This window comes from Oryctolagus cuniculus, chromosome 9 (assembly GCF_051225735.1).
Source record: "Oryctolagus cuniculus isolate XC-2025 breed Fujian yellow rabbit chromosome 9, ASM5122573v1, whole genome shotgun sequence".
Classification (NCBI taxonomy): Eukaryota; Metazoa; Chordata; class Mammalia; order Lagomorpha; family Leporidae; genus Oryctolagus; species Oryctolagus cuniculus.
The window spans coordinates 116,381,388-116,395,198 of NC_142875.1; the positions used below are offsets into that span (position 1 = coordinate 116,381,388).

General features: G+C 40.1%; 1 protein-coding gene across 3 annotated transcripts in view; it reads left to right on the forward strand.

Moving 5' to 3' along the window:
* The window catches only part of PIK3C2G (phosphatidylinositol-4-phosphate 3-kinase catalytic subunit type 2 gamma), a 403,205-nt gene extending 389,725 nt beyond the window's left edge, over positions 1 to 13,480 (forward strand). For all 3 annotated transcript variants that reach the window (XM_017343356.4, XM_089303889.1, XM_051850300.3), the window contains 2 exons: positions 2,138 to 2,263; positions 12,422 to 13,480. In XM_017343356.4, coding sequence (XP_017198845.3) covers positions 2,138 to 2,263; positions 12,422 to 12,574 — 279 coding nt within the window. In that variant the 3' untranslated portion in view covers positions 12,575 to 13,480. The remainder of the gene's footprint in view (positions 1 to 2,137; positions 2,264 to 12,421) is intronic.
* The last annotated feature ends 331 nt before the right edge of the window (positions 13,481 to 13,811 follow it).

Consider the following 13,811-nt stretch of genomic DNA (forward strand, 5'->3'; position numbering starts at 1 on the left):
CGCCACAGGTGGAGAATTAGCCTAGTGAGCCGCAGCGCCGGCCTTGAATTCCTTCTAAAGCAGCAACTGGGGTATGTGTTTGGCATAGCAGTTAGGATACTTCTTGGGATGCCAGCATTCCATGTCAAAGTGCCTGCTCTTCTACTGACCCAGCTTCCTACTAAGGTATACCCTAGGAGGAGGAAAGCCAATGGTTAAATTACTTGGGGCCCTGTCACCCATGAGAGATTAATATGCAGTTGCAGGCATTTAGTGAGTGAACCAGCCTGTAAGAGCTCTCATTCACGTACTCTTGGCATTTCCAATAAAAATTAAAATAAAACAATAGCTCTGTTAGCAACTTGACATATGGTGTTTCCAGGTGTATTTGATCTAATTTGTTGGTCCTAATACAGACCCAAAACTTCTTAACGGTATAACTTTGACCACATAAGTTAGAACTGAATCAAAGTTAGTCCTAAAATATATATTCCTGATTTCTGATATTTCTGATATGTTGTGAATAACCAAGAAAGATAAGGGAAGTGGAGTCGGGTATCACTGGATATCTGCACGTGAATACTATCATTACAGAGCAAATATACTCATGGGAAATTATGGATTTAATAGCTAAAATGTAGGGAACCAAACAAGTACTTCATTCTTCATGTCTCACCTTTAAATGAGAAATGTTTAAAGTTAATCTATCAAGCTGCATGGAATATTAATCCCATTTACTCTCCATTTATCTCAGATCATAAAGATAGAACCCACTTCTTTTTATGGTGGTAGTGTCCAAATTGTTGAAACAGTAAACTCATTCTTCAGATGCTAATAAAAATATCCACAAAAAAGCCAAAGGAAAGATGGAAAGGGAGCAAAGTCTTGATGCCACGATAGCAGAGCACAGGCCAGCTGGTTAGGAAGAACTGGAGTTGGGCCCAGAGATCATCTGTTTGGTTTTACTGTTTTAGCTCCTGGGCTGTAGCGAGGCTTCCACAGAATGCATTTTTTAAAGCATTACCATTATATTTTAGAGCGATGTATATATCATTGTAAAATCTTTTAAGTATATTGGACATCATAGGTCTGTGTGATATTTTAATAAGTTTCTGCTTCAAAGTGTGATTTTTTAATATACCTATGCATGCCATTAAATGTCACATCTCACTTCCTGTGTTACATTTGAATTGTCTTGTTTTTAAGGGGTACAATGTATCCTGATACTTAATTCCCATCTCAGCTTCTGGCTAATAATACTGTGTCTATCAAGATAGCAAATATAGGTTTATTAGTTTTACTGTAAGAAGAAAATGCTTAATGGTCAGAAGTTTTTTTTTTTTTTTTAAGTAAAAATGTCCATCTTAAATAAAGACTTATTTGAAAGATAGAGATACAGAGAGCGCAAAGTGAGATTCTCCATCCACTGGTTCACTCACCAAATGGCTGCAACGGCCAAGGCTGGGCCAGGAGCTTCTTCCAGGTTTCCCACGTGGATGCAGGGGCCCAAGGACTTGGGCCATTGCCTGCTGCTCTCCCAGACACATTATCAGGGAACTGGATCAGAAGTAGAACAGCCAAACCTGGAGCAGGTGTCCATCCATATTGGATGTCAGACCACAGGCGGAGGCTTAGCCTACTGTGCCACAGCACTGGCCCCCATTCTTATTCTTTTAAACTGCAGTTTGAGGGGCATGCATTTAGCTTAGCTGTTAAGATGCCTACCTCCCACATTCCACTCTTTGCTTCAGCTCCCAGCTCTAGCTTCCTGTTGACCCAAGTCCTAGGAGTCAACTGGGTTGGCTCAAATAATTGAGTTCCTGCTATCCACATGGGAACATAGGGGACCTAGATCGAGTTTCTGGCTCCTCAACTAGGCCTGGCTTGGTTCTGGCCATTGTTGCAGGGACATCAAAAGGAAATAAGCAAATGGGAGGGTCTGTCTATGTCTTCACTTCCCCCCACACCAGGAGGTAAAATAAAACCCGTAATTTCTAATAATTTATCAATGATGTATTTCTTCCGATTTTCTCATTTTCTGATCAACAGCAACTGCAATGTATCTTGATCCTGCCATTGGTCTGGGTAGTTAGCAGCTATGTATTTGTTTTCTCTGATAAAAACACACATTAATATTTATAACCATTTTCCTTCGCAGCATCTCCCAGATGGCTCCATGCCCAGTGCACATGTTGAATTTTATCTTTTACCATATCCCAGAGAAGTTAACAGGAGAAAAACAAAGTCTGTTCCAAAATGTACTGACCCCACTTACAATGAAATTGTAAGTATGATTCATCCCTTGTCCAGTCATTTTGTATTTCTGTTACCATTTTTCAGTTTAACAACCAAATATGGAGAATTTGCAGTAATTGGCAGCATTATTCCTTAAAGGAAAGACATTGCCCAAAACAGCCACAGTATGCTGATCACGGTTCTAAATGCTATGGGAACTCAAAATGCAGATCCTGCTGTCAAAGCTCCTATGAACCAGTTTTCAGAGGATGGCCAACCTCCAGCAAGAGCCCAAGAATTCTGTATGCTGACATTGTCCCCGACTTCATCTTATTTTCTCCACCTCTATTCTCCTTTCTTTGATTTGCCTAACCTATTAATTTCATCATAAGCTGTCTATGTAGAATAATCTCATAAAACCCTTTTGAATAAAAAAAAATACAGAATACTCTTTGGGCAGTTGCTAACATATTAAAAAAGGTAACATTACATATGGTTAATGATTTGCAATTGATAGCTTAAATAGCCAATCCTCTAACTTCTAAGGAAAATGCCTACATTTATCTTTTTTAAAGTTTATTTTTATTTGTTTGAAATGGGGAGAGACAGTTCCCAAATGCCACTACAGTCAGTGTTGGGGCAGGCTAAAGCCAGGAGCCAGGAACTCCAACCCAGTCTCCTATGTGGGTGGTAGGGATACAAGTGCCTGAGCCATTATCTGCTGCCTCCCAGGGCATGCAATAGGAGAAAAGCTGATTGAGAAGCTGAGAGTTGGGATTCAAAACAGATACCGATATGAACATGGGAGATACAAGTGCCTGCTTGACCTGCTGCACTCAGCAACGCCCACACCAATTTATTCTCGATTATATCTTTTCCCATCTCTTCTATCCCTTCTCAGCCAGTTTTTTCTCCTTAAGTTTGCCTCAAGGTGCTTAAAGTCTTAAAAATTGGCAAAAATAAAAATTAAACTCAGCATTTCTAGCAAATTTTTCTTTCTTTGCCTATGACTGTTGCTCAACAATATCCTAAACTAGTTGGAGGTGTTGCTGCACAACCCCTAAACTGGATCCTCTTTCCTGACACACAGAAAATAAATCATTGATATTGGGATGGTTGGAGAAAGCAGGTTTTTATTGTAAAGTGCAGAACAAGGAGCCAAGCACATATTGCTTAATTCCCAGGCTCTCAAGGAGTTAGAGGTGAAGGTTCTTACAGGTTGAAGTTGGGGCTGAGAGGTGTGTGATGGGCTGTATCTAAGTTCCTGGCTGGTCAGTGGTGCTCATGACCTTCCTTTGATTGGTCAGTGATGCTGTGTTCTTCAGGGGACTCGTGATGGCCAGGTGGGCTCCTGTTGGTCCAAGGGTTACATTCTGCCTGGACCTGGAATTCTTCTAAGCAAACTCCTTCAGATAATATTGTTCACCTAGGTTCTTATCTATTGAAGAAGCAAAAAATTCCTTCAGTTCAAAGATTAGAACCTCATAGGGCCAGCTGTATCACTCCTTCAAGCTCATGAATTCCTTTTGATAAAGTACAGACAAGGGCCTGTTGGGCTAAGGGAACAAGACTAGAGGCTGGGTCCCATTTTTACATTACAGGGTCAGTTTCCTCATCCATACTCTTGCAGAATTAGCAAACATAACCTGCTATCACTATTACCTCCTTTCACCCTTCAATCTTTTGCAATGTGGGTTCTTACTTTTAGTCCTTTATTCAAGTGCATCGATAGACTGATAAGGCTCAATCTAATGAGCCCTCAGGTTCTCCTCTCCAACAATCAGTAACACTATTGGCTGTACTCTTTCTTCAGACCCATTTTGCTTATTGAGTACTAACTTTTATTAGTTCATTTTCTCTAACCACTACCATTTTTCTTTGTTGTTAAAATCATGTTAACTTGAGTCCCATGATCTCCCATCATCTCTTAGAATCCAGTCACTCTCTTAAGATCCTTGGTTTCTACCACCATAGAGTCGATCATCAATGGATAAATAACACTTTAAATATCGTGTCTGTATTGAATACATACAAGCTTTTTTCTTGTCCTGTCAAATTCAATATAACAGCTATCAACATAGCATTAGGCACAATAAGTAATCTTACAAATGATTTGAAGCATATAGGAGGGTGTGCATAGGTTCCATGTAAATGTTGCTTTCTCTATATAAGGGACTTCAGCATCTGCAGATTTCCATTTGCTTGTGGTGGCAAGGGCAGGTCCTGGACACAAACCTCAATGGATATACAGGGATTGCTGTATGCAGCCCCAAAATTGTCTTATGTGTCCAAGTTTTTGTTACCTCCTATATGTAGGTTGCATATGAAATCATTCTTCAAGACAGGCTTTTCTTTCAAATTTTGATGTGCATTTCTACAAGGTTACTGGAGAGCTTCATTTGAATGTCTCCAAAGCCCTTCTAGGCCAAGCCATCTCCTTCCAACATTTCAGTGACCTCTTAATGACACCACACCCCATCGCTCCCATGTCCAGTTACTCGGCAAGTTTTACCAGTTCTGCTTATGCAGCTATCTGCTTCACAAATCTATCAACTCCTCCCTGTCTCACTGCTACTTCTGTTTAAGCTCCTTGTCACTGGCTATTAACATTTCCCTGCTGTCTTGCTTTCTCTATTAAATATTTACATATCTTGGGATCTTGCAAAATTAAATAGGGGCAAGTTTTTGATGAAGTGGTTAAGACCTCACTTCTGATGCCCACATCCCACACCTGATTACCCGAGTCCAAGTGCAGGCTCTGCTTTGAGTCCAGCTTCTTGCTAATGTACACCCTGGGAATCAGCATGTATGGTGCAATACTTGACTCCATGCCATCCACATAGGAGACATGGATTGAATTCGAGGCCTCAGGCTTGGGCCTGCCCTAGCTCTGGTTATTGAATCATTTGAGGAATTTAACATGTAATAGGAGTCTGTTTTTTCAAAGATTTATTTTATTTGAAATAGTTACAGAGAGAGGTAAAGAAAGAGAGGTCTTCCATCTGCTGGTTCACTCCCCAGATGGCCACAACAGCCGGAGCTGTGCTGATCTGAAGCCAGGAGCTTCTTCTGGGTCTCCCACGTGGGTGCAGGGGTCCAAGCACTTGGGCCATCTTCTGCTTTCCCGGGCCAGAGAGAGCTGGGTTGGAAGAGGAGCAGCTGGGACTAGAACCGGTGCCCATATGGGATGCCAGTGCTCCAGGCCAGGGATTTAACCTGCTGTGCCACAGCACCAACCCCAATAGGAGTCTTTTTCTGTCTGTTCCTCAATTATTTTTATTTTTTAAAAGCAATCACTACAATACTTGATCTGTGCTTGCAGCATGCACACACACTATTATATTTTGGACACATTCAAAATTACTTTACAACCAAGGGTCCATGCAAAGCCAATTCCAATGTGTGTATAATCCCAGGCAGCAAAAATTTAAAGTCATATATGTGTAAGTGACTATTTTAATGAGCTATCAGGACAGTAAAAAGACATTGTTTAAACAAAGTTGGCAGGAAAACTAACTTTGAGAGTCAAGAGAAGGGGAAAGCAGGCTAAAAGTTTTTCTCGCATTATACTGTGTCTGCGTAAATATAATGTAAGAAATAACAGTCCAAGAGTCTTAACTCTGGTTTTACTTTCTCTTGCCCCCAATTGTGATGAGGCGTGAACCTCATCTCCATGCCAAACTCCTGAATCACTTGTGCACATCCTCAAGTATGCCTCAGTAAGTGTCCTTACCCAGAAGCCCAGTGCTTACCCAAGAGCCCGGCATGGAGGCACGTGGTGTTGACCTCCTTTAAAATGCCTCCCTCCCCCACTCTGCTCCTACTTCCTCACTGAGGACCACTGCATGCATCTCTTGCCACAGGTGGGATTTCTCAAGCTGCCAAAGACTTCCAGTGCACAGTGATGTGGGAGACCATGACCTCGCTCCCATTCTTCCATTAATCTTAGAGCAATACAAAGAGGATATTACGGTGCATACCAATGTCTTACAAAGCTTTTCATGAAAACAGTGTTTCCCATCTTTATTCATAGGCCTCTGTCTCCTTGTGCAGATGTGAGCCAGGCTGGGTCAGAGACACATCCTCGTGGCAGACGCCCCGCCCTTCACAGGGCCAAGCCTGACTACTTGGCACATCCCAGGCTTTGTCAGCAGTCTCCCTTCACACCCCTGTCATATACCAATCCCAGTGAGGGCAAGAGGGCTCAAGGGCTGAGGCTGGGGGTAGGTATGCTCAGGGAAGCGCTCTAACAATTTCCAGAAACACAACTGGTATACTGGCTCTTTCCACTCCAATACCTATATTTATAAATGATGGTTTTTAAATGAGATGCTGAAGCAATAGAAGTATAGGAATTCTAAAAGGGATAAAGTATTAAGTTGTTCGTCAACAGTAAGGATAAGGGCTGATCAAGTTATTTTCTCATAGTGTCCAGTTCACTTCAACAGGTTTTCTTTTTGGAGATGGGTTGTCACCGATCAGGGAGAACATATGATATTTGTCCCTTTGGGACTGGCTTATTTCACTCAGCATGTGTTCCAGATTCCTCCACTTTGTTGCAAATGACCGGATTTCATTGTTTTTTTTACTGCTGTATAGTATTCTATAGAGTACATGTCCCATAACTTCTTTATCCAGTCTGTTGATGGGCATTTAGGTTGATTCCAGGTCTTAGCTATTGTGAATTGAGCTGCAATAAACATTAAGGTGCAGACAGCTTTTTTATTTGCCAATTTAATTTCCTTTGGGTAAATGCCAAGGAGTGGGATGGCTGGGTTGTATGGTAGGGTTATATTTTTTTTCTACTTAATACTATTGGTTGAACTCTAATCAACACACAATTATTCCTAGGTGTTTAACTGAAAAGTGATCCCTGTTAAATATAAGAGTGGGAATAAGAGAGGGAGGAGATGTACAATTTGGGGCATGCTCAATCGGACTTGCCCCAAATGGTGGAGTTAGAAATGTGCCAGGGGATTCCAATTCAATCCCACCAAGGTGGCATGTACCAATGCCATCTCACTAGCCAAAGTGATCAGTTTCAGTTCACAATTGATCACACTGATAGGACTAAGAGTCAAAGGGATCACACAAACAAGACTAGTGTCTGCTAATACTAACTGGTAGAATCAAAAAGAGAATGATCCAGCATGGGAAGCGGGATACACAGCAGACTCATAGAATGGCAGATTTCCTAACAGCACTCTGGCCCCAGAATCAGCCCTTAAGGCATTCGGATATGGCTGAAGAGCCCATGAGAGTATTTCAGGCATGGAAAGCCAAGACACTCTGGGGAAAAAAAAAAAAAAACTAAATGAAAGACCTCTGCTAGTGAGATCCCAGTGGAAAGAATGGGCCATCAAAGAAGGAAGTCCTTTCTCTGAAGGGAGGAGAGAACTTCCACTTTGACTATGACCCTGTCAGAATAAGATTGAAGTTGGCGAACTCAAAAGGCTTCCATAGCCTTGGCAACTCATAACTAGAGCCTAGGGTGATTACTGATGCCATAAACAAGAGTGTCAATTTGTTGAGTCAAAAACAGGAGTCACTGTGCATTTAATCCCCATGTAGGATCTGTCCTTAATGTACTGTACATTGATACTAGTTATAGCATTAAATCACCAACAGTATTTTACACTTTGTGTTTCTGTGTGGGTGCAAACTGTTGAAATCTTTACTTAGTATTTACTAAATTGATCTTCTGTATATAAAGAGAATTGAAAATGATTCTTGATGTGAATGGAATGGGAGAGGGAGTGGGAGATGGGTGGGTTGCGGGTGGGAGGGAGGTTATGGGGGGAAAAAGCCGCTGTAATCCAAAAGCTGTACTTTGGAAATTTAATTAAAATTCTAAAAAGAAATATAGCAATTCCATCCTATATTAGAATTATGTTCAAGTCAATATATTTTATACATTGCAGCCTTCCTATAAACACTATCCTAGTATAACTTTAGCACTAAAAATGAGAAGACAGCAGTTCTCCATGCCTTCCTGTCTCTTGCATAGCATGCACTGATTAGCTAGCACAAAGCTAAGTGTGAGCATATTTCCAAGCCATTGTGGAACAATGGGGCTAGAAGATAGTACACATTACATACACTTTAGTGAACCATTTCAGTATTCCTCTTATCATATCATCAGCAAGCAATAGTTATTGTCATCTCATTTGATAGTCACATAGTCTTGTGCCACGTAATGATGTGTCAGTGATAGATCTCATATACATTGATGTTCCCATTGTATTGTATTACTTGGGCCTGAGTCCTGGCTCTGACTCAATCCCAGCTTCCCATTAATGCAGACACCGGTAGGTAGCAGTGACGGCTTGATGGTTGTGTCCCACACAGCATACCCAGGCTGATTTCCTAGCTCTTGACTTCACCCTCAGCCCAGTCAGCAATCATGGGCATCTGGGGGAGTGAACCAGTGAATGGAAATGTACTCACTCCCTTCTCTCTCCCTCTCCCTTACTTGCCTCTTCTGCCCCTCAAATAGAAAAAAGGTTATATACCTAACTGCTTAGTTTAAGTACACTGTATAATCTTCACACAGCAATGAAATCACCTTAGGATGCATTTTGCAGAATGAGTCATCATCAAGAGATGCATGACTATGACTATATTTGAAAATGACATATTTAAGGTCATCCAATTAGACTTCAAGGCCAGACCTGCTCAATTCCAAAGCCATGTTCACCCCCACCATAGTAAGCAATGATACAGGAAATCCCTTCTCACAGAGTTCTGTTCTCCCTGGTTTAAAATATTCCTGAGACTTCCTCTTAGCGGCACTAGGCACTCATGTTTTCATCTTTTATTCCCTCGCAATCATGAAGGCACACTTCAGATTTATTTACTAGACCCTTGTGTCAAATAACGTACAGCGAATGCTTATGTGTACGTTTAATTGTTGCTAACTAACCTTTTTCCTATTCAATGTGCTCATTCCAGATCCACTTATTCAGTATTTGTCAGAAGGTAGTGATGACTTGGCTCATTTCTACGGGTAGACATTTTTATGAATGGAAGTTAAATGAGTGGTTCATCTTTGGTTCTGTTTATACGAAGGTAGAATACGTATAAAGTCACTTTGTGAACAAGTCTCAAATAGAAATCAGCTGTGTACTTCTGCAGCATTATTTGCCAACTATTCAATGCCCAGTAACTAAGAGTGATTACATCCAAAGTTGTGGATCCAGTAAAGCTAGAATAGGGATTATCCATGACATGTAATAATTACATGATTTTAAAACTTGAGTAACTTTTACCAAAATAATTTGTACAGTAATCAATGGATTTCCCCCTACTCCCTAAGTATTGCAAACTTTGGAATTCAAAGATTTGTATTTTGACCAGGAAGGCAGTTAATTCCAAACATCACTTCTTCAAAGTTCTCAGCTTACTAAATACCTGTGAGACTCAATTCTGTGTAGAAGGTTTGTTACACACACACATACACACCACACCCCACTCCCCTACCCCCGCCAGCCAAGTGATGCAAAATTCCAAGAAACAACTCTTTCCATGTATTTGATGGGTCTTCTTCAGCCATAATTTATTAGTGTGTAATACGTACCTGTCTTCATACTCAAGCTCATAGTCATGATCTCATTACTTTCTCCTAGAATGCTAAATGTATGCAAATGAAAAAGCTCAGTTGATAGATTCATGTACATATTAACTATTGCTATGTTTCTTAAAATGTAAGTATGTTATTGAGAAAATTAAAGAAAAAAAGGGGGCCGGCGCAGTGGCTCACTTGGTTATTCTTCCACCTGCGGCACTGGCATCCCATATAGGTGCCGGGTTCTGGTCTCAGCTGCTCCTCTTCTAGTCTATCTCTCTGATATGGCCCGGGAGGGCAGTGGAGGATGGCCCAAGTGCTTGGGCGCCTGCACCCGCATGGGAGACCAGGAAGGAGCACCTGGCTCCTGGCTTCAGATCAGCACAGTGCGCTGGCTATAACAGCCATTAGTGGGGGTGAACCAACGGAAGGCAGACCTTTCTCTGTCTCGCTCACTGTCCATAACTACCTGTCAAATAAATTAAAAGAAAAAAGGAGAGGGAATTGAAGAAGGAAGTACAGTTATCTAAAGACTTATCTATGAATTACATGAAGTCTTTTAGAAATTTTTAAATTTTAGAGCTTATTTATCATACTGACAGTGTCCTTAAACCAGACTATACCAAAGGCACACTGCTTTGAGTCACTTCATTTTTCTGCCTCATACACAGTAATGCTTTGAGGGCCTCTTTTCCTCTCTAAAACAGGGAGTTCACCTGCTCAAAGTATTGCAGAAAGTAGAATTGAGGATATTTCACAAAGTTCAAAATAATCTCAGTAGAGAAATGAGGAGTTTACTCTGAAATACTGGAAAAATTTCCAGGCAGCATTGAACATCCAGTTTTAGTTCCATAACATGAATTGCAGTAGTGGATTTTGCAGTTTTTTGGGGGTCGTCATTAAAGTCCTTTATTGTCGCAGGAGAACTGAATTGATAAAATGAGATCATTTCAATGCCTATTACTAGAAAACTAAAGGATAATCTCTTAATTGGGATGCAAAGTACAATTCTAGAAGAGCTAGCTAGGAGCAGTCTCCTGGAACAAGTTAACGAGATTAATATGTTACAGTGCATCCCTTGATGGGATTATTCTTTACTTGATAAGAAAATCTTTGTTTAGAGCTGCTTACAGATTGAACTTGAACTGAGTTTCATTGCTAACTTAATGGATTCATAAATGGTAGGCCTATGCTGTACCCAAAGGAACAGAAATCACATCTAGACACTGAGTACATTTCCCCATTAACCTAGAGTTGCCTCCACCAAGAATCTTCATTGATATTCATCTTCCATGAACTTTTTGAACTACTCATGGATTTCAAAGATTTTTTGCCCTAGAAAAAATTTAGTTTCTGAAAGTTGTCATTTAATTTGAAGGAGAGAGAGAGAGAGAGAGAGAGAGCGCGTGAAATCTCCCATCTCATGATTCAGTCCCCAAATGCTAACAGCTAGGGTGGACCCAAGGCTGTAGAAGGCAGAAGACAGGAGCCAGAAACTGCATCTCCATCTGCCATGCGCCCCTGCCACATGGGGCACCACTGCCACCTGGGGTGCACATCAGCAGGAGCTGGAACTGGGAGCTGAGCTGGTACTTGAACCCACGCATCATGACATAGGATGCGGGCATCCGAGGCAGCTTCACCATTGTGCCAATCTCTCATCTCAAACTGAGCTTTTCATTCCATTTTCCCATGAATTTATTAAAGCACTCTTGTCTTTTTCATATATTAAGAATTTCCATCTCACAACTTGGCTGTAAGAAACCAGCTAATTTATAGCAGCATGTGAAACCCATTTCTGTGTGTGTTCTCAGACGTTTCCCTGGCAACCATGTCAGATTTCCACTCAGCCCTCCCTGCCTTTCCTGATGGGTAACTCATTTCTTTGCAGTGCTGTACTTGCAAAGACTCTTTACCACCACAGGCCCCTGATGGCAATGCCTGAAACTTTTTCCAGATATAAAAAACCCAGTCATACCTTCCAAGAAGAAAAACTGTATAGACAGCATAATTACAGGTCACATTGCTAAGTGATTATATATAGATAACAAAAAAAAAAAAAAAACAGTCTTAACTGTAATTATTCCCCAATGGTGGAAATTCAGATTTTTCTTATCTTCTGGTCCCAAGACTTTATTGAATGAACATGCATTTTCATAATTAAGAGTTAAAGTATTTTAAGAGATAAAATAACCATAGAATGGCTTCTTCACATGAACAAAGAAATGTACTATTTAAAAAGCATAAGGGGAGCATAGAAATTGGGCTTTCTTTCCTCATTAGCCTTCAACAATGAACTACAGTGCTCATGTTCCAGCGCTGCACAGTAAATTCAAGGACAGATAAAAGGTGAAGAGTATTTAAATTTCTTCCTTTTAAGTAATTTATATTCTTCATAAAAGGGTGCATAATTTGTAGTAGAATCAGTGAATTCTAAGATTCTTAGGGAAATAGTCTGTCATTAAATCCCATTATGTTAGTAAAACCTTTTACTTTCAGAATTAGCACTACAAGTGAATGATTTCACATAAACCTATCCATTTCAGGGTGTGAAGTATTAGCAGGTAAATGCTTTTCATTAAAGGCACTATTCAGAAGAGTGATGCATTGAAACAGATGTGGCTTATATTTTCTTCTTTTCAGGTGGTTTATGATGAAGTAACAGAGCTCCAAGGACATGTCTTAATGCTGATTGTGAAGAGCAAAGCTGTATTTGTGGGAGCAATTAACATCCAACTTGGGAGTGTCCCACTCAATGAAGAAAAATGGTATCTACTAGGAAACAGCATAATTTGACCATTGCTGTGAACATATGCATTATTCATTAACCACTTATAATCTTTTCCATTTCTAGGCCTATTATCATATAACACAACATATTTATTGTCAAAGATAGGTTAGGATTTTAAGGACACAAGGAAAACAATCAGAATGAGCCTTTTGCAATTTATTCTCTACCTGTGCTTTCATTGTTTTCCAAGAACTTTTTCTCCTTTATTGGAATGCTGATTATGTGAGATTTACTATGTAAAATAAAAGGACATACACTTGTAATATAGCTTTCAAGTTAAACATATGTCGCATTGTATCTTAATTGTGGATCCACAGTTAAAAGCAATATTTAATGTATTTCAAGAAATGCAATCAAGTTTTACCAAATGATATAATAACTGTATCTTTAATGTAAATTTTAAAAATCTGTTAAGTAAATACATACACATTCACAGTCCTTTATACTGGTAAGCTCGAGTTCTGCATTATTTTCCATCAGAAAAACAGAGCATAAATGTCAGAAATTCTTAAATCCAATTGCTAGAAGAGACTTTGAGCAGATTTTTATCCTCTTCAACACCAATCAATTCGTTCTCATTGGATTTCTCACCCAGAGGCATGATCACATTTTAAACTCATTATCCCTCACCTCCAAGATCTCAAACTCTGATACTCTTATGATCAAAACTTCTTATCTTTGCACATTAGATGGTTTCCTTATTCTGAACCTACCTTCATAGTCAGTGACCAGCATAAATAATCTTACAAATTCTCCTTGTAAAGTAGCTGCAACTGAAGTCACTATGCAATATTCTTTAAGAGACTGAAATAGAAGACTTTAAATTCTTACCATTCAAATCATTGCAAGACAAATTTAAATCCTTGCTAATTCAATGTTTTCCTGTCTAGAAATTAAAGAGATTTCAGCCATTTTTTGTCTGCTCATCTGTGTAACTTTTATGGTTTGAACAATTCATACTACCAGAGCATAGGTGATGGCAGTGTCATGAGGCAGAGCTCTCAGGAATGTTTCATTCTATGTACAAGAAATCAGTTTCTACTCAGGTTTGGATTATGTTACATCAGAGCAAGTAATAGGGCAGGCATCTGGCCCAATAATTAAGTTACTGAACCCCTATTAGAGTGCCTGGGATTGAAGTCTTGCCTGGATTTCCAATCCAGCTTCCTCTTAATGCACATCCTGCAAGGTGATGCTCCAGGTGATGGATCACAGTACTTGGGTCCCTGCGACCCACATAGG